The sequence below is a fragment of the Mobula hypostoma genome, chromosome 2 (assembly GCF_963921235.1).
Source record: "Mobula hypostoma chromosome 2, sMobHyp1.1, whole genome shotgun sequence".
Taxonomy (NCBI): Eukaryota; Metazoa; Chordata; class Chondrichthyes; order Myliobatiformes; family Myliobatidae; genus Mobula; species Mobula hypostoma.
The window spans coordinates 166,246,365-166,264,410 of record NC_086098.1 but is presented as its reverse complement, the minus strand read 5'-3'; the positions used below and the strand labels follow the sequence as shown (position 1 = coordinate 166,264,410).

Genomic DNA, 18,046 nt, shown 5'->3' with positions numbered 1-18,046 from the left:
AGGAACTCAGCAGGTCAGGCAGCATCCATGGAGGACTCTTTGCCATCAGACATCAACTGTTTTTTCCCTTCATGGATGCTGCCTGACTTGCTGAGTTCCTTCAGCATTTTGTGTGTCTGTTGCTTGAGACTTCCATTATTTGCAGAATCCTTCATGTTTATAATTACTTGGGATGTAGACTAACAAAGTTCCGATTCAGATTCCCATTCCTGTTCCAACACGTCGGTCCATTGTCTCCTCTTGTGCCAAGATGAGGCCACCCTCAGGGTGGAGGAGCAACTTCTAGGTAGCCTCCAACCTGATGGCACAGATATCAATTTCTCCTTCTGGTAATATTTTTCCCTCCTCCTCCCCTGTTCTTCTATTCCCAACTCTGGCCTTTTACCTCTTCTCACCTGCCCCTGCGTCCCCTCCTCCTTCCCATTCTCTGATGGTCCACTCTACTCTAACAGATTTCTTCTGCATCAGCCCTTTATCTTTCCCACCGAACTGGCTTCACCTATCACCTTCTAACTATCCTCCATCCCCTGCCCCCACCTTTTTATTCTGGCATCTTCCCTCTTCCTTCTCAGTCCCGAATAAGGGTCTCAGCCCAAAACATCGACTATTTATTCATTTCCATGGATGCCGCCTGAACTGCTGAGTTCCTCCAGCATTGTGTGTGTACTGCTTTCAACTAACCGATGTTCTACACAATTTCAGCATGACTTCTTGACCCTTATAGTCAAAAACACTCATTTGAAACTCTTATATAGTTGTTTCATGTTTCTTTTTTCTCTGTGATGACATTCTAATGGAGTTCATTTGGGCATTTTATTATATTGATATGTGCTTTATAAAGGCCAGTTGTATCCATAATACTATCTGGTCGTGAAATATCATTTGTGACCACTTCAGTTTATATCGACACCACTTTCAGGTGCAGTACAACAGCAAAGTTACAGAGAAGACCTAGTTAGAATGTGGTATAAAATATTTATTATTCAACTTGCACTACAATCAAAGTTGTTAAGAAAATCAAAGACAGTAAATTCCAAATTCAGCCTCTTGCATTCAAAGGATGATGGGATAACAGACAAATTGACACTCCGATCCTGAACACTGGAGTTTTATACCATTGGCTCGATGTTGCTATTTTTCTGCTCCTCATAAAGAGATACCCTAAAACTTCACAGCATGACAAAGCCAAAATCTATTTGCCTTTCTCCCAGGACATTTCTAATGATCTTTTCCTCTGGGTCATCTAATTATTATTTACTTCCATTTCAATATCTTTCTCCTCCTGGTAATCATCTGTAGAGTTTGCCTTTTGAATCTCCATCTCTTCCCCACAATTGCTTTCATTTTTAGCCAGACTCTGGATGTCAGTTTCAAAGTCAGATTGAGTGCCTGTTTCATTCCTCACTGATTCACTGTATGTATTCTGGCCCACTGTTTCTGTATTCCTCTCTGCATCTTCTTTTGTGGCTCTTTCCTCTCCTGAGCTGCTCGAACTCAGCACAGCTCTCTCATCCGTCCAGTCTGTTGCCGTGATCCCTGTTTGGTTCCTTTCAGGGTCAGACCTGTCATCTTCAGTACCTACAATTTTATCATCAAATTCATCCTCCAGCCCTGTTGCGTTTTTTCTACCGTGGCCTTCCATTGTAGTTTTATTCTTGTCCATGGTCACCAGGTTGTGTTCATCTGAAAGCAATGGATCACCTTTGGATTTCTTTCTTTGTTGACTATCGCTTTTCTGCCCGAGCCTAGTTTCACAGTCCTTGGGTAGTGCAATAGTTTTACTGTCTTCAGTGATATCTTCCTCCCGATCTTCAGTTTGCTTTGCAGTGCTTTCAGAAACTGGAGGTTTTCCATTGAAGCTTGCCTTTTCTTCAGCACTGCACTGCTCCTGACTGGAGTCTACATCAAGGCTTTGAGCCATCACAAGATCTTCTGATCTTTGGTCAGTGTCCTTCATAAAGTTTCCACTTTCTGCATTTGAATCTGGACAACTCTCTCCCTTTTTCAGAGCCTCCTCTCTGCCTGCCTCCGATGATGCGTCGCCAGTTTTGGTTGACGTGTCTTCATCTGTACCTTCCTCATTCTGGTGTTCAACCAGTTTGTTCTTCAATTTTTCTTGGATGTAGCGGAATCTGTCCTCAGTTCCTTTGGGAGGTCCCCAGACAAAATCAGAAAGAGGCTGGTAATATTGCTGAGCAAAAAATATTAGCTCTCTTCTCTTCGATTTATCTCTAATTGTGTAAAGAAAGTAATCCAGTACACTGTCCTTAACCTGAGGTAACTCCTTGTTAATCAGGGTCTCGACAAGAAAGAACTCGACCAGGGGCGCCTGATAGTGCCCGAAGCCCAACTCTCCAAGGCACTTGAGTATCCTTGTGATGCGTAGATTATTGTGCGAGTGTCTGCAATGGGAGAGAACAGGAATCAAAATCACCACCAAGTTCTGCAGTACTTCTCGGCCACAGATTATTGTGAGAGTGTCTGCAACGGGAGAGAACAGGAGTCAAAATCACCACCAAGTTCTGCAGTACTTCTCAGCCACAGTCCAGGTAATCACATAGACTCCCACCATGCCCTCTTCTCATTACTGCCACCAGAGAGGAGGCACAGCAGCCTAATGACCCACACTCCACATTTTAGGAACAGTTTCTTCCCCTTGCCATCAGATTTGTGAATGGACACTGAACCCATAAACACTACCTCACTAAGTTTGCTCTCTTCCTGCACTACTTAATTACACATATACAGCGGATTTTGGTTAACTGGGACACATCGAGACCAGTACGTTTTGGCCCAGTTAAGCAGCTGCTCCAATTAGCCAAAGGTTCATGGAAATAGTTAAAAAGGTTTAAAAAAAAGACAAACTGAGTAACAAATTATGTATGTAATTAAAATACAGAATAAATTAGAACATTACCAATGGTACTACAGTGCTGTACTAGTTCCTAACAGTCATCAATGGAGGAATTCATTCAGTGTACGGAATGGACAAAATCAGCTTAGACATCTAGTGTGATAATGGACTGCCTTCATACAATGCAATCAACAATTGCATCCTCCAAATCTTCACTTTCATTGTAATATTCAAGATGATTGTCAATATCTTCAAATTCTTCATTGTTCTTAACGAAGTAGCAAAATCACTTCATTTTCACCCCCAGCCATTTCTGGCATTTCCAAGCCCCAATGCTTGAAACTGCAGTGAGCAAAACTGTTCTGAATCATCATATTGCTTATTTCTCAGCAGCTGTCAGTGACAAAAATCACTGCTTTTTGAACACAAGCACGTGCAACTGACACTATTTAAAAACTGTTTGCTCTAAGCACGGCATAGTGTCCAACAGCCACACAAGTGCGCACGACTGACACTAGTTAGAAACTGTTCAGCAACCTTGTCTTATCCCAAATAAAAGAAGGAAATCTGGGCAATTGTATCAATTATTTTTGTTCTGTAGGAGTTGTCCCAAATAAGTGGCTGTCCTGATTAACCAAAGGCCCAATTAACCAGAATCCACTGTGTATATCTTACTGTAACTTGTAGTATATATTGTATTGTACTGTACTGCTGCCACAAAACAACAAATTTCATGACAAATGTCAGTGATAATACACCTGATTCTGATTCAGGTGGGGGGGGCGGGGGAGCTCAAAGGGATGAGAGTGGGTGGGGAAGGGATGCAGAGAGATGGCAGGGACAGGGTGTGGGGGGAGAACGCAGGAAGAGTCATTGGTAAAGTATTGGAGCAGAGTGGGGAGAGCCTAGTGGGTGGTGCGAGGGAACGATGGGTGGTGGGGATTAATAATGTTGAGGACAAAAGATCTGGAGCAATCTGTTCATTGAGCTTAAGGCACTAACATAGCATGTCCACAACTCACAATCCCTAAACCGTACATCTTTGGAAAGTGAGAGGAAACCCCCACAGTCAGAGGGAGGACGTGCAGACTCCTCAGACAGCGGCGAGAACTGAATCCCAATCAGTGAGCGCTCATGCTGTAAACCGTCGCGCTAACTGCTACACTACCATGCTACCAATTCACCAGTGTTCAGCTCAATGTGTTGAGTTTTGGTCAGCTTGCTGAGGGAATGGCATCATTAAACTGGAAAGGGTGCAGGAAAGACTTACAAGGACGTTGCCGGGACTTGAGAGACTGAGTTATAGGGAGTGGTTGGACAGGGTAGGACTTTATTCCAAGTATGTGGTCTGGTGCCCCTACAAAGGTGCAATTCCTCCAAAACAAAAAGGCTTTTATCTCTGAATTTTCACCCACTCATTCCCAAAAGACTCAATTCTGCAGTGAGATACGTCTGTATACAAAATCACAACGGCCATAGATTTGGTGAATGGTCACACTCATTCCCCAAAGGACACAGATTTGAGGTGAGAGGGGAAAGATTTAAAAGGGACCTGAGGTAAATGTTGGAGGTAGGTAAGCAGATAGATACGGGCCAAATGTGGACAAATATATATGTCACCATAAAGAATTATAGTAAAGAACAGGGAGCTTTATCTTGTTATGGTAGGAACAAGGTTGGCTGTTGTATTCCTAATGTTACATCAGGAAAATCATTTCAAAATTAAACATGAACACTTTGGTGTAAAATGCCTCTGCATCCATCTGCATCGGAAATGAAAGCCTGTGAGTGCACTCACTGATTGAGGTTGTGGAACCGCTGTTTCCAGTGAGGGGCTCGTTGCACTTGTCCCGTCTGTTCATTCACCAGCATAATGCCGTAGAAATCCAGCATCATCTTGTATGCTTCGACCAGCCTCTCCTTCGCCACACTTGTTTGCTCAAATAACTGTTGACAGTGACAGATTAAATCACATTTTACATTTCTAAATTCCAGGATAACGGCATTTATCATAACATGGGAAACAACAAATAATGTACATCAAACACCCCTCTCCCATTTTATTGCTTCACATACTTCTATTTATTCACTCAGAGATACAGCACAGTAACAACTGCTTCAGCTTACACTGCCCACTTATATCCATGTGACCAACTAACCTACCGACCCTCACCTCTTTGGAATGTGGGAGGGAACCACAGCACCTAGAGGGATGCTCAAAGCTATCATTAAAGAAGAAATAGTGAGGCAGCTGGAAGGAAATGGATCCATCAGGCAGACACAGCACGGATTCAGCAAAGGCAGGTCCTGTTTGACAAACTCTCTGGAGTTCTTTGAGGATATAATGAGCACAGTGGATAGAGGGGAACAGATGGCCATTATTTACTTGGATTTCCAGGAGGCGTTCAATGTATAAAAGATAAGGATGCACAGAGTTGGGGGGTGATGTATTAGCATGGATAGAGGATTGGATAACTAATAGAAAGCAGAGAGTTGGGATACATGGGTGTTACTCGGGTTGGCAATCAGTGGTGAGTGGTGTGTCGCAGGGGTCGGTGCTGGGCCTGCAACTGTTCACAATATACATTAACAACCTGGAAGAGGGGACCAAGTGTATCTAAGTTTGCTGATGATATTAAATTGAGTGGAAAAGCAAATTGTGTAGAAGATACAGAGAGTCTGCAGAGAGATATAGATAGGTTAAGTGAGGGGGCAAGGGTCAGGCAGATGGAGTACAATGTTGGTAAACACGAGATCATCCACTTCAGAAGACAAAATGAAAGTGCAGATTATTATTTAAAAGGTAAAAAATTGTAGCATGTGGCTGTGCAGAGGGAGTTGAGAGTGCTTGTGCATGAATCACAAAAGGTTGGTTTGCAGGTGCAGCAGGCTATCAAGAAGGCAAATGGAATGTTGGCCTTCATTGCTAGAGGGACTGAATTTATGAGCAGGGATGCTGTGCTGCAATTGTACAGGGTACTGGTGAGGCCACACCTGGAGTACTGTGTGCAGTTCTGGTCTCCTTATTTGAGGAAGGATATACTGGCCTTGGAGACAGTGCAGAGGAGGTTCACCAGGTTGATTCCAGAGATGAGGGGGTTAGCCTATGAGGAGAAATTGAGTTGCCTGGGACTGTACTCACTGGAATTCAGAAGAACTTACAGAAATCTATAAATTTATGAAATGGATAGGTAAGATAGAGGCAGGAAAGTTGTTTCCACTAGTGTGTGAGACTAGAACTAGGGGACAAAGCCTCAAGATTCGGGGGAGTAGATCTGGGATGGAGATGAGGAGGAACTGCTTTTCCCAGAGAGTGGGGAATCTGTGAATTCTCTGCCCAATGAACTAGAGGAGGCCAACTCAGTCAATATATTTAATATATTTAATACAAGTTTGGATAGATTTTTGCATAGTAGGGGGATCAAGGGTTATGTGGAAAAAGGCAGGTAGATGGAGATGAGTCCATGGCCAGATCAGCCATGATCTTATTGAATGGTGGAGCAGGCTCGACGGGCCCAATGGCCGACTCCTGCTCCTATTTCTTATGATCTTATGAAACTCACATGGTCACAGGGAGAATGAACAGACTCCTAACAGATATCGACAGGAAGTGAAGCTGGGTTGCTGGCATTGTAAGCATTACAGTAACCGCTGTGCTACTGTGCCAACACATTATTGACCGTCATTAAGCTGTGATTAACCACCTCCTGAATTGCTTATTCTAGAAGTAAACCAAGCATGCTAAGATGGCTAGAACATACAACAGTACAGGCCCTGTTCAGTGAGTACAGGCCTAGAACCATCAAACACTGCTCATATGATAAGCTTTCAATCCCAGAATCATTTTCATGAACGTCCTTTGAACCCTCTGTATTGATCTTTTAACCCTTTGGTCTATGGTGTTGTGCCAACATTTTAAACTACTCCAAGATCAAATCTAATCCTTCCTCCCACAAAACCCTCCATTTTTCTTTCATCCATCTGTCTATCTAAGATCTCTTAAATGTCCCTAATTTATCTGCCTCTACCACCAACCCTGGCAGGGCTTTCTATGCACCCACCACTCTCTGTGTAAACAAAAATCTACCTCTGACATCCCCCCTATATCTTCCTCCAATTACCTTAAAACTATGTCCTCTGGTATACCTGGGAAAAAGTCTCCAGCTATCCATTTGATCTATGCCTCTCAAGTTACCTCCTGGAACTGACAACGCAGAGGCTGGCTGGGTGAGCTTGCCAAACCCTGTTGAGTTTTGCTCTAGGAATTATGTCACTACACTGGAAAAAGTACAGCGAAGAGTTGCGAGGACGTTGCCAAGACTTGAGAGACCAAATTATAGGGAGAGCTTGGGCAGAGTGAGAGGTGAGTAAAATCATGAGGGGGTGGTATCTATGTGGAATGAGGAAATAGTTGAAGTGAGTGCAATAGCAGTTTTTTAAAGACCAGTTGGACAGGTTTAGACAGGGGCTCCCAACGTTTTTTATGCCATAGACCAATACCGTTAAGCAAGGGGTCTGTGGACCGCCGGTTGGGAAGGTTAGGGGCAAATGGGAATGGCTTGGAATGCAGCATCTTGGTCAGCAGTGACCAGACGGACTAAAGGACTGCTTCCATGTTGTAGAACTCTATTCAGTTAATGTTCAAAGTAATCTTATTGTCATATTGTATACGTCACCGTATACAAGCCTGAGATTCATTTTCTTGTGGGCACTCACGTTAAGTATAAAGAAACACAACAGAATCAATGAAAAGCCGCACACGACAGAGACAGACAAGAAACCAATGTGCAAAAGATAACAGACTGCAAATACAAACATGAAAATAAATAAATAAGTAGTAAATATTCAGAAGGTGTGTTGTAGTTGTAGAGTTTTCAAGAAGTGAATCTGTAGGTTGTGGAATAAGTTCAGTGTTAGGCACATAGTTCTGTGTTAAAATGTGTTAACAATGAAATGAAAACAGAAATTGGTGGAATTACAAGGTTAGGCACCAGGTAGGGAAAGAGAAACAGGTAATGATTTAGGTCTTAAGATTCCTGACAATATTCCAAATACTGGAGGAACTCATCAGGTCAGGCAGCATCTATGAAGGAGAATAAACAGCTGCCGTTTGGGCCAAGACCCTTCTGGCTGGAAAGGAAGGGGGTGGTGCAGACGCCAGAATAAGAAGGTGGAAGGAGGAGGAGGAGGAGTACAAGCTGGCAGGTGATAGGTGAAACCAGGTGAGGGGGAAGGTGGGTGGGTGCAGGAGGGGTGATAAGTGGAAAAGGTGAAGGGTTGAGAAAAACTGAATCTGATAGGAGAGGAGAGTGGACCATGAGAGAAAGGGAAGGAGGAGGGACAGCAGAGGAAGGTGGTGAGTAGGTGAGGAGAAGAGAAGGGTTAAGAGGGGAGTCAGAATGGGGAATGGGAAAAGAGGTGGGAGAGGAGAGAAATTAGCAGAAATTGGAGAAATTAATGTTGATGAAATGTCTTCACAATCCTGAAGAAGACTGTTGCTCAAGATTCCCACCATCTGCTGAATCTGTTGTATTGAAGATTTTCAGCATGTTTTTTTGTGGTAATGATGGGTTGTCAAACTGCTGTTAAAAGCCCACTGATGGAATTTCACCAAAAGTAGAGCGAGACATTGAAAAGTCTTGCACATCAGAATAGGACAGTACATATGTGGAATATGACAGTCTGTATAGATGTGAAAGAAAAATAAGCTCAAGCTACAGACCTAATAGGAATTATTATACCATTGAATCAGGGAAGAGAGGAATAAAACTAGGTTATTTACTGTCTGTTGTTAAAGGAGAAAACTCTGGAGTAGAGAACTGCAGCACTCCATTCCATTTTGGCTCTTCTCTTACCTCTTCTTTCCTCCTCACCTTCCCATCTCCTCAATCTGGTATCTCCCCACCTTTCCTTTCTCCCATGGTCCACTCTCCTCTCCGATCAGATTCCTTTTTCTCCAGCCCTTTACCTTTTCCTCCATCATTTCCCAGCTTCTTACTTCATCCCCCCCTCACTTTCATCCTCACCTGGTCTCAGCTATCACCTGCCAGCTTGCACCCCTTTCCCTTCCCCTAACCACCTTATCCTGGCTTCTCCCCCTTCCTTTCCAGTCCTGATGAAAGGTTTCAGCCCAAAAAGTCAACAGTTTATTCCTCCCATAGATGCTGTCTGATCTGCCGAGTTCCTCTACCATTCTGTACAAGTGTATAGGTCCTGTTTCTGTTTGTGTTGCCCCTCCATCTCCCCCTCCCTCCTCTCTGTCTCCCCTCCCCTTCTCTCCTCTCCATCACCCCCTGCCTCCTCTCCCCCCACCCTCCCTCCTCTCCATCTCCAACCCTCCGCCTCCCCCTGCCTCCTCTCCCCCTTACCCTCCCTCCTCTCCATCTCTCCCTCACCCTCCCTCCTATCTCCCCCTCACCTTCCCTCCTCTCCATCTCCCCCTCCCTCCTCCCCATCTCCCCCTCACCTTCCCTCCTCTCCATCTGCCCCCACCCTCCCCTCTCTCCATCTCCCTTTCACCCTCCCTCCTCTCCAGCTCTCCCTCCCCCCTCCATCTCCCCTTCCTCCTCCCTCCTCTCCATCTCCCCCTCACCCTCCCCTCTCTCCACCTCCCCCTCACCCTTCCTCCTCTCCCTCCCCTTCCCCCTCCCTCCTCTCCATCTCCCCCTCCCCCTCCATCTCCCCTTCCCCCTCCCTCCTTTCCATCTCCCCCTCACCCTCCACCTCCCCCCTCACCCTCTCTCCTCTCCATCTCCCCCTCCCCCTCCATCTCCCCTTCCCCCTCCTCTCCATCTCCCTCTCCACCTCCCCCTCACCCTCCCTCTTCTCCATCTCCCCCTCCCCCTCCATCTCCCCTTCCCCCTCCCTCCTCTCCATCTCCCCCTCACCCTCCCCTCTCTCCACCTCCCCCTCACCCTCCCCTCTCTCCACCTCCCCCTCACCCTCTCTCCTCTCCATCTCTTTTCTTTCTCTCTCCCCCTCCCTCTAACTCCATAATAAAGGATAATTTACACTCTTGAGTAACTCCTTACCACAATACACACCTTGATTTCTTGAACAGTGAGTTCTTTGGCCCACCAATTCATTCCAGGTTCTCGCAATGGAAACAGCCTGAAAACATAACCCAACCAATTAGAAATGAGGAAGAAATTGGACCTGCTGGCCCACACTGATGACTGCAGCCATTTCAACCCATGGGCCAATTTCGCAGCATGCTTCCTACACTGGCAGGCCTGCTGGCCCACTGTACAACAGAATGGTGCTGGAATGAACAGGCACATTGTTGGGAAATCCATGATGTCTAACAGAATCACAGTACTGATAGAAATCACAACTAACTGTGCTAAATCCAGCACTCCGACGGGTCAGTCCAACTTAGACCATAAGACAAAGGAGCAGAATTAGACTCTTTGGCCCATTGAGTCTGCTCCGCCCTTCCATCAGAGCAGATCCATTTCCCTCTCAATCCCAATCTTTTGCCTTCTCTCTGTCACCCTTCATACCCTGAGCAATCAAGAACCAATCAACCTCTGCCTTAAATATACCCAATGACTTGGCCTCCTCAGCTGTCTGTGGCAACGAATTCCACAGATTCATCAAACTCTCCTTATCTCCATTCCTTTAATCTGAGGCTGTGCCCTCTGGCCTAGACTCCCCTACCATAGGAAATCATCACCTCTACATCCACTCTATTAAGGACTTTCAACAGGTTTCAATGAGATCCCTCCACATTCTTCCGAATTCCAGTGAGTACAGGCCCAGAGCCATCAAACACTCTTCAAATGACAAGCCTTTCAATCCCAGAATCAGTTTTGTGAACCTCCTCCAAACCCTCTCCAATGTCAGTACATCCTTTCTGAGATAAAGGGGCCATGGGTGACATTATTATGGGTGACTTTAACTTCCCTAATATTGATTGGCACCTGACGAAGGGTCTCGGCCTGAAACGTCGACTGCGCCTCTTCCTATAGATGCTGCTTGGCCTGCTGCGTTCACCAGCAACTTTGATGTGTGTTGCTTGAATTTCCAGCATCTGCAGAATTCCTGTTGTTTTTATTAATTGGCACCTGATTAGTTCCATTGGTTTAGATGGGGCAGAGTTTGTTAAGTGTGTCCAGGATGGATTCCTGTCACAGTAGGTGGACAGGCCGACTAGGGGGAATGCCATACTAGATCTAGTACTAGGTAATGAATCGGGTCAGGTCACAGATCTCTCAGTGGGTGAGCATCTGGGGGACAGTGACCGCCGCTCCCTGACCTTTAGCATTATCATGGAAAAGGATAGAATCAGAGAGGACAGGAAAATTTTTAATTGAGGAAGGGCAAATTATGAGGCTATAAGGCTAGAACTTGCGAGTGTGAATTGGGATGATGTTTTTGCAGGGAAATGTACTATGAACATGTGGTCGATGTTCAGAGATCTTTTGCAGGATGATAGGGATAATTTTGTCCTGGTGAGGAAGATAAAGAATGGTAGGGTGAAGGAACCATGGGTGACAAGTGAGGTGGAAAATCTAGTCAGGTGGAAGAAGGCAGCATACATGAGGTTTAGGAAGCAAGGATCAGATGGGTCTATTGAGGAATATAGGGAAGCAAGAAAGGAGCTTAAGAAGGGGCTGAGAAGAGCAAGAAGCAGGCATGAGAAGGCCTTGGTGAGTAGGGTAAAGGAAAACCCCAAGGCATTCTTCAATTATGTGAAGAAAAAAAGGATGACAGGCGTGAAGGTAGGACTGATTAGAGATAAAGGTGGGAAGATGTGCCTGGAGGCTGTGGAAGTGAGCGAGGTCCTCAATGAATACTTCTCTTCGGTATTCACCAATGAGAGGGAACTTGATGATGGTGAGGACAATATGAGTGAGATTGATGGTCTGGAGCATGTTGTTACTAAGGGAGAGGAGGTGTTGGAGTTGTTAAAATACATTAGGACGGATAGGTCCCCGGGGCCTGACAGAATATTCCCCAGGCTGCTCCATGAGGCGAGGGAACAGATTGTTGAGCCTCTGGCTAGGACCTTTATGTCCTCGTTGTCCACAGGAATGGTACCAGAGGATTGGAGGGAGGCGAATGTTGTCCCCTTGTTCAAAAAAGGTAGTAGGGATAGTCCGGGTAATTATAGACCAGTGAGCCTTACGTCTGTGGTGGGAAAGCTGTTGGAAAAGATTCTTAGAGATAGGATCTATGGGCATTTAGATAAGGGACAGTCAGCATGGCTTTGTGAAGGGCAGATCGTGTCTAACAAGCCTGATATGGGGTGTTAGCTTTCATAAGTCGAGGGATAGAGTTTAAGAGTCGTGATGTAATGATGCAGCTGTATAAAACTCTGGTTAGGCCACACTTGGAGTACTGTGTCCAGTTCTGGTTGCCTCACTATAGGAAGGATGTGGAAGCATTGGAAAGAGTACAGAGGAGATTTACCAGGATGCTGCCTGGTTTAGAGAGTATGCATTATGATCAGAGATTAGGGGAGCTAGGACTTTACTCTTTGGAGAGCAGAGGATGAGAGGAGTCATGATAGAGGTGTACAAGATATTAAGAGGAATAGATAGAGTGGATAGCCAGCGCCTCTTCCCCAGGGCACCACTGCTCAATACAAGAGGACATGGCTTTAAGGTAAGGGGTGGGAAGTTCAAGGGGGATATTAGAGGAAGGTTTTTTACGCAGAGAGTGGTTGGTGCGTGGAATGCACTGCCTGAGTCAGTGGTGGAGGCAGATACACTAGTGAAGCTTAAGAGACTACTAGACAGGTGTATGGAGGAATTTAAAGTGGGGGGTTATATGGGAGCCAGGGTTTGAGGGTCGGCACAACATTGTGGGCCGAAGGGCCTGTAATGTGTTGTACTAGTCTATGTTCTATGTTTAAAACTGCTCGCAATATTCCAAGTGATGCCACACCAATGCCTTATTAAGCCTCAGTATTACATCCTTGTTTTTATATTCCAGTCCTCTTGAAATGAATGCTAACATTGCATTAATTTACATGTCATGCTAACTTAGCCCCAGACACTGCACATTCCTCTATAGCATGATTCTTCATTCCTCCATGTGCACCTGTCCAATCAGTAATGCTATTGGAATTGGAACAAGTTTATTCTATCCACGTGTACCGAGATACAGTGAAAGGTTTTCTTGCATATTGTTGATAGAGATCAAATTATTGCACAGTGCATTGAGCTCAAAAGTCAGAAAGTTATGTTGTAGCTTTATAAAACTCTAGTTAGGCCACATTTGGAGTATTGTATTCGGTTCTGATCACCCCTCTATAGGAAGGGCATTGAGGCTTTGGAGAGGGTGCAGAAGAGGTTCACCAGGATACTGCCTGGATTAGAGAGCATGTGCTATAACAAGAGGGTGGACAAACTTGGGTTGTCTTCTCTGGAGCAGTGGAGGCTGAGGGGAGGTCTGATAGACGTTTATAAGATTATGAGAGGCACAGACAGAGTAGACAGACAGCATCTTTTTCCCAGGGTCAAAATGTCTAATACCAGAGGGGGTAATTTCAAAGCAGATGAGAAGGGTATGTTTCTTCACAGAGTGGCAAGTGACAGAGAGTGCCTGGAATGCACAGGCAGGTACATTAGGGACTTTTAAAAGACCTTTGGAGAGGCACATGAATGTGAGGAAAATGGAAGGATATGGACATTGGGTAGGAAAAAGAGATTGGTTTAGTTGGCCATTTGATTACTAATTTATTTGGACCAACACAACCTTGTGGCCCAAAGGATCTGTTTCTGTGCTATACTGTTCTATGCTCTCAGTAAAACGATAACAGAATGCAGAATAAAGTGTAACAGCTGCAGAAAAAGGCAGTGCAGGGGGACAAGCAACACAGAGAGTGGTGGGTGTGGGGAATACACTGCCAGGGCTGGTGGTAGAGGCAGACACATTAGGGACATTTAAGAGATTCTTAGATAGGCCCGTGGAGGAAGGAAAGGGTTAGAGTAGGTTAAAAATTGGCACATCATGGCCAAAGAGTCTACATTGTTATAGGTTCTGTTAATTCCTTGCCCAACACGTATGTTCTATTTTATATTAATTATATTTTTATTAACTTATTTGTAGTAGCATTTTGTGAACTTCTGACAGCCCCCATCTCTCTCTCACGTGGAGGGCAATTAGCACCTTATTTTTTTAAACACTAAGATATACTATATTATCTTTAATTCCTAACAAAGTTAACTTTAGACTACACATGAATTAGAATATGATGCATTGCACAATGTAATTACAATCATATTACAAAATGAATCTACCTTAAGTACAGTATACAAGGAACGTCCCATTTCCTTATGGGCGGTGGGAAAGGCATCATGAAGCCAACCCGAGTGCACCAGCTCAGTTTAGGGCCCATTATGAGAATGTACCGGTGATGACAGTGAAGCGTGTACACTCAGCGCAATAACAAGGCAATGTGTGTGTGTGTGTGTGTGTGTGTGTGTGAGAGAGAGTGAGGGGGGGGGGAGAGAATGCGCATGTGTAAGGAGTGTGTTTACTGTGTGCTCTCCGCCACCCACTTCTGCAGAAAAATTTGCCAAGAACAATCATGGCCAACGACGATGATTGTCCACGTCATACGTGATGATGATGTTGGTGTGGTACCGTGAAGTTCTATGTTCAGGTACGTACCACTGGATAAACGAATGGTTCCTCTCCAGATGTTCATATTTCCCCTTCCACTTCGTTAACATCTCCTCAATTTTACAACCTAGTAAACAAAGAATTTAGTTGTCAATCCTCCACAGAGATTTTAAACAAAAGGAGAGTGCAATAAAACACAAGAAACATCAGTTTGTTGCATGTGTTCAGAGACTGAATTAGACTCTACTATAGGGGGTGCATCTGGGCACTGCAGTCTATTGTAGACCTCAACCCCTCGCTCTTGGAAAACTGAAATCCTGACTATAGTGCCAGTAAAATACTGTACTCTACAGTACAGGCAACCTGGGTTCAATTCCCACTGCTGCCTTGTACACTCACCGTGTGACTGCGTGGGTTTCCTCTGGGTGCTCCGGTTTCCTCCCACAGTCCAAAGACGTACTGATTAGTAGGTTCATGGGCCATTGTAAATTGCCCCGTGATTAGGCTAAGGTTAAATCAGGGGTTGCTGGGCAGCATGACTCAAGGGGCCGAAGGGCCTGTTCTGCGCTGTATCTCAATAAATATAAACATTACACTCTCTTACACAAAGGCACCTCACACTTTATGTCAACCTGTCTCATCTCAGGATGGGCCAGACTACTCAGGGACCTGTGCTCATATTGTTTTGTGGCTGTATGTGCTGGATCGTAACTGTATGTGTTCTGCACCGTGGCCCCAGGGAAATTATGTTTTGTTTGACTGAATACATGACTATGGCTGAATGACAATAAATTCGAACTTGAACAGTATCAGAAGTCTCCTCCACCAACAGTGAATTCCTGAATGGAATTACCTTGGTGATTTGCACCACAATGACAAGGTCCCACAGAACTCAGAGGATTGCACTCATTTCCAGTCAAAGTTTGGGGTTTCACACTCCATTCCATGGACCGGCTGACACCAGAGTGCAATACTGAGGGAGTGCTGTTCACATCAAAATTCAGCTGCCACGTAAAAACAAACATCTTCTGACCTCTCAAGTAAATGCAAAAGATCCCACTACAGAACAGGAAACAGCTGAAGCTGTATACGATGTTGGTGATGTCTAATATGGAGTATTGTACACAGTTTTGGTCACCTAGCATACCTACATGAAAGATATCAATAAGATTCAAAGAGTACAGAGGTGTTTACAAGACGTTACAGGGACTTGAGGAGCTGAAATATAGGGAAAGGTGGAATAGGAAGAACTTTATTCCCTGGAGCGTGGAAGAATGACAGGGATTTGACAGAGGTATACAAAATTATGAGGGTTATAGTTAGGGTAAATGCAAGCAGGCTTTTACCACTGAGGTTGGCTAAGACTAGAACTAGAGGTCATGGGTTAAGAGTAAAAGGTGAAATATTTTCGGAAAACCCAACGGGAATTTCCATCACTCAGGGGGTGATGTGAGCGTGGAGTGAGGAAATGGTGGACGCGGGTTCCATTTCAACATTTAAGAGAAGTTTGGATAGGTATATGGATTGGGGGGACTATGGTCCAGGTGCAGGTCAATGGGATCAGGCAGAATAACAGTTTGACATGGACTAGATGGGCTGAAGGGCCTGTTTCTGTGTTAAGGTGCTCTGTGACTCCTGGGTAGATATTTATCCCTTGATCAATATTGCACAATTACCACATTGATATCTTGGGAACTTGCCAAGTTTAAAATTGCAATTGTGTATTCAGTGAGATGGCTATAGAAACAGTTGGGTAATCCATGGGAAATTCCTTCTTTCTATTCTATGGAAATGAGTGGAAGGTGGGTGGAAGTTATTCGTGGGTGTCATCTAACTTTTCCCCGGGAAAGAAATGGCTAATACCAGGGGTATAATTTTAAGGTGATTGGAGGAAAGTACCGGGGGTATGTCAGGAGTAAGTTATTTTATACGGAGGGGAGTGGGTGTGTGGAACACGTGTTGCCGGGGTGGTGGCAGAGGCAAATACATTAGGGGCATTTAAACGACACTGAGATTGGCACACGGATGACTGAAAAATGGAGGGCTGTGTGGGAGGAAGGGTTAGTTTGGTCCTGGTGTAGTTTAAAATGTTGGCAGAACACCATGGGCCAAAGGGTCTTTTTTTGGTGCTGTACAGTTCTATCTGATTAGTGCGGGGAGGAAGCCTCTACAGCTTTGCTTATGACCAATCCTTCTCGCCAAGTGGACCTGAAACCATCATGTTGTTGATCAAGTCCAGCCTGGGGAACCTCCAACAACCTCTTCCCCTCAGCTCATCACTCCCTTCATAACTTCCCTGACATCACAGGCTTTGCAACCGGTTAACCACCAGGGATGGATGCTGAACTTGTCTTCCCCTGTAAACTTAAATCGAGTGGTTGAAAACTGAAAGATTACACCCCTTGACTGATGATTGAAGTGTCCCAGAAGCAAGTGCACACCTCAATCCCAGATAACCCTCCATTTTTCTTTCAGTGATGTGCCAATCTCAGAATTTTTTGAATGTTCCTCATATTTCTGCCTCCCTGGCAATGTGTTCCACAAGCCTACCACTCTCTGTGTAAAAAAAATTCTACCTCCGATATCCCCCTATACTTTCCTCCAATCACCTTAAAATTATGCTGCTGCTATTAGTCATTTCCACCCTGGGAAAAAGTCTCTGGCTCTGATAAAGATGGCAGAGTTTGTCATCGAAACGTTGGTTCCAACCTGCACCCGATTGGAAGCCCAACAAGAGTTTATTTGTCATATACGCCAGGAAAGCACGAGAGCCTTTTTCACTTACAAAAAGATACCTCCCAGAAAACACAAAAATAGCTCCATGTTATTCTTCCAGTATGAACTCCTGGCAGCCACGATCTCTTTCTCTCTCTCCCACTGACAGCAAAGAGTCCCATTTATTAGGCACCAGGACATACCATCTATAACTATCCACAAAGTTAACTCAAGAATTAAAATATGATGCACCCATAGTGTAGTTACAATTGTATTACAAAATAAACAGAAAAGGTTAAATACAGTATACAAGCAACACACATTTACACATCCTCATTACAAAAGAAATTGAATATTCCACCATGTATGGACTCATTCTTAGAATATACTAGGGAAGACAGTGAAGTAAGTACACTCTGCACAACAGCAGCAGAATGACAAGGCAGTGTGTGTGTGTGTGTGTGTGTGTGTGTGTGTGTGTGAGAGAGAGAGAGAGTTTGAGTGTGAGTGTGTGGGTAAGGTGATTTCAGAGTGCTCTCCATCACAGCAACCATGCAGTGGTTCTGTCGTTAAGTCTCCCGATCAATAGAAAGCCCTTGTTTTGTCCCAGGAAATGATTTTAACCATGACTCTAGTGGGTGATCGATGCTCCCCCAATAGAACAGTTGCTTCTGCCGCCTCTGTGGGGTATTGGAGAAGGGGGACAAGTTCAGTGGGTATTCTGGGAAGAAAATTGGAAAAGATTAAGAGGAGATTTAATCAAGTGGTATAAATTTGGGGGAGATTCTATGCACTGGGAGCTGCCTATTGAATGGGGGGGGGGTAGAACAGACCTGGGGGGAGCTTTCAAACCCACTGGTAAAAATGATGAAGGGAGAAACGCCGAGGGAAATTTACTGGTGA

At 44.8% G+C, this 18,046-nt stretch overlaps 1 protein-coding gene across 2 annotated transcripts in view; it reads right to left on the bottom strand.

Annotated features, from left to right (window-relative positions):
• Nucleotides 1–945: 945 nt before the first annotated feature.
• LOC134359899 (opioid growth factor receptor-like protein 1) overlaps nt 946–18,046 on the bottom strand; it is a 48,684-nt gene continuing 31,583 nt past the window's right edge. Inside the window, exons 5-8 of one of the 2 annotated variants that reach the window (XM_063073714.1) lie at nt 14,477–14,555; nt 9,898–9,964; nt 4,653–4,801; nt 946–2,402 (exon numbers count right to left, since the gene is read on the bottom strand). In XM_063073714.1, coding sequence (XP_062929784.1) covers nt 1,244–2,402; nt 4,653–4,801; nt 9,898–9,964; nt 14,477–14,555 — 1,454 coding nt within the window. In that variant the 3' untranslated portion in view covers nt 946–1,243. The remainder of the gene's footprint in view (nt 2,403–4,652; nt 4,802–9,897; nt 9,965–14,476; nt 14,556–18,046) is intronic. The other variant, XM_063073724.1, reaches the window with a different exon arrangement.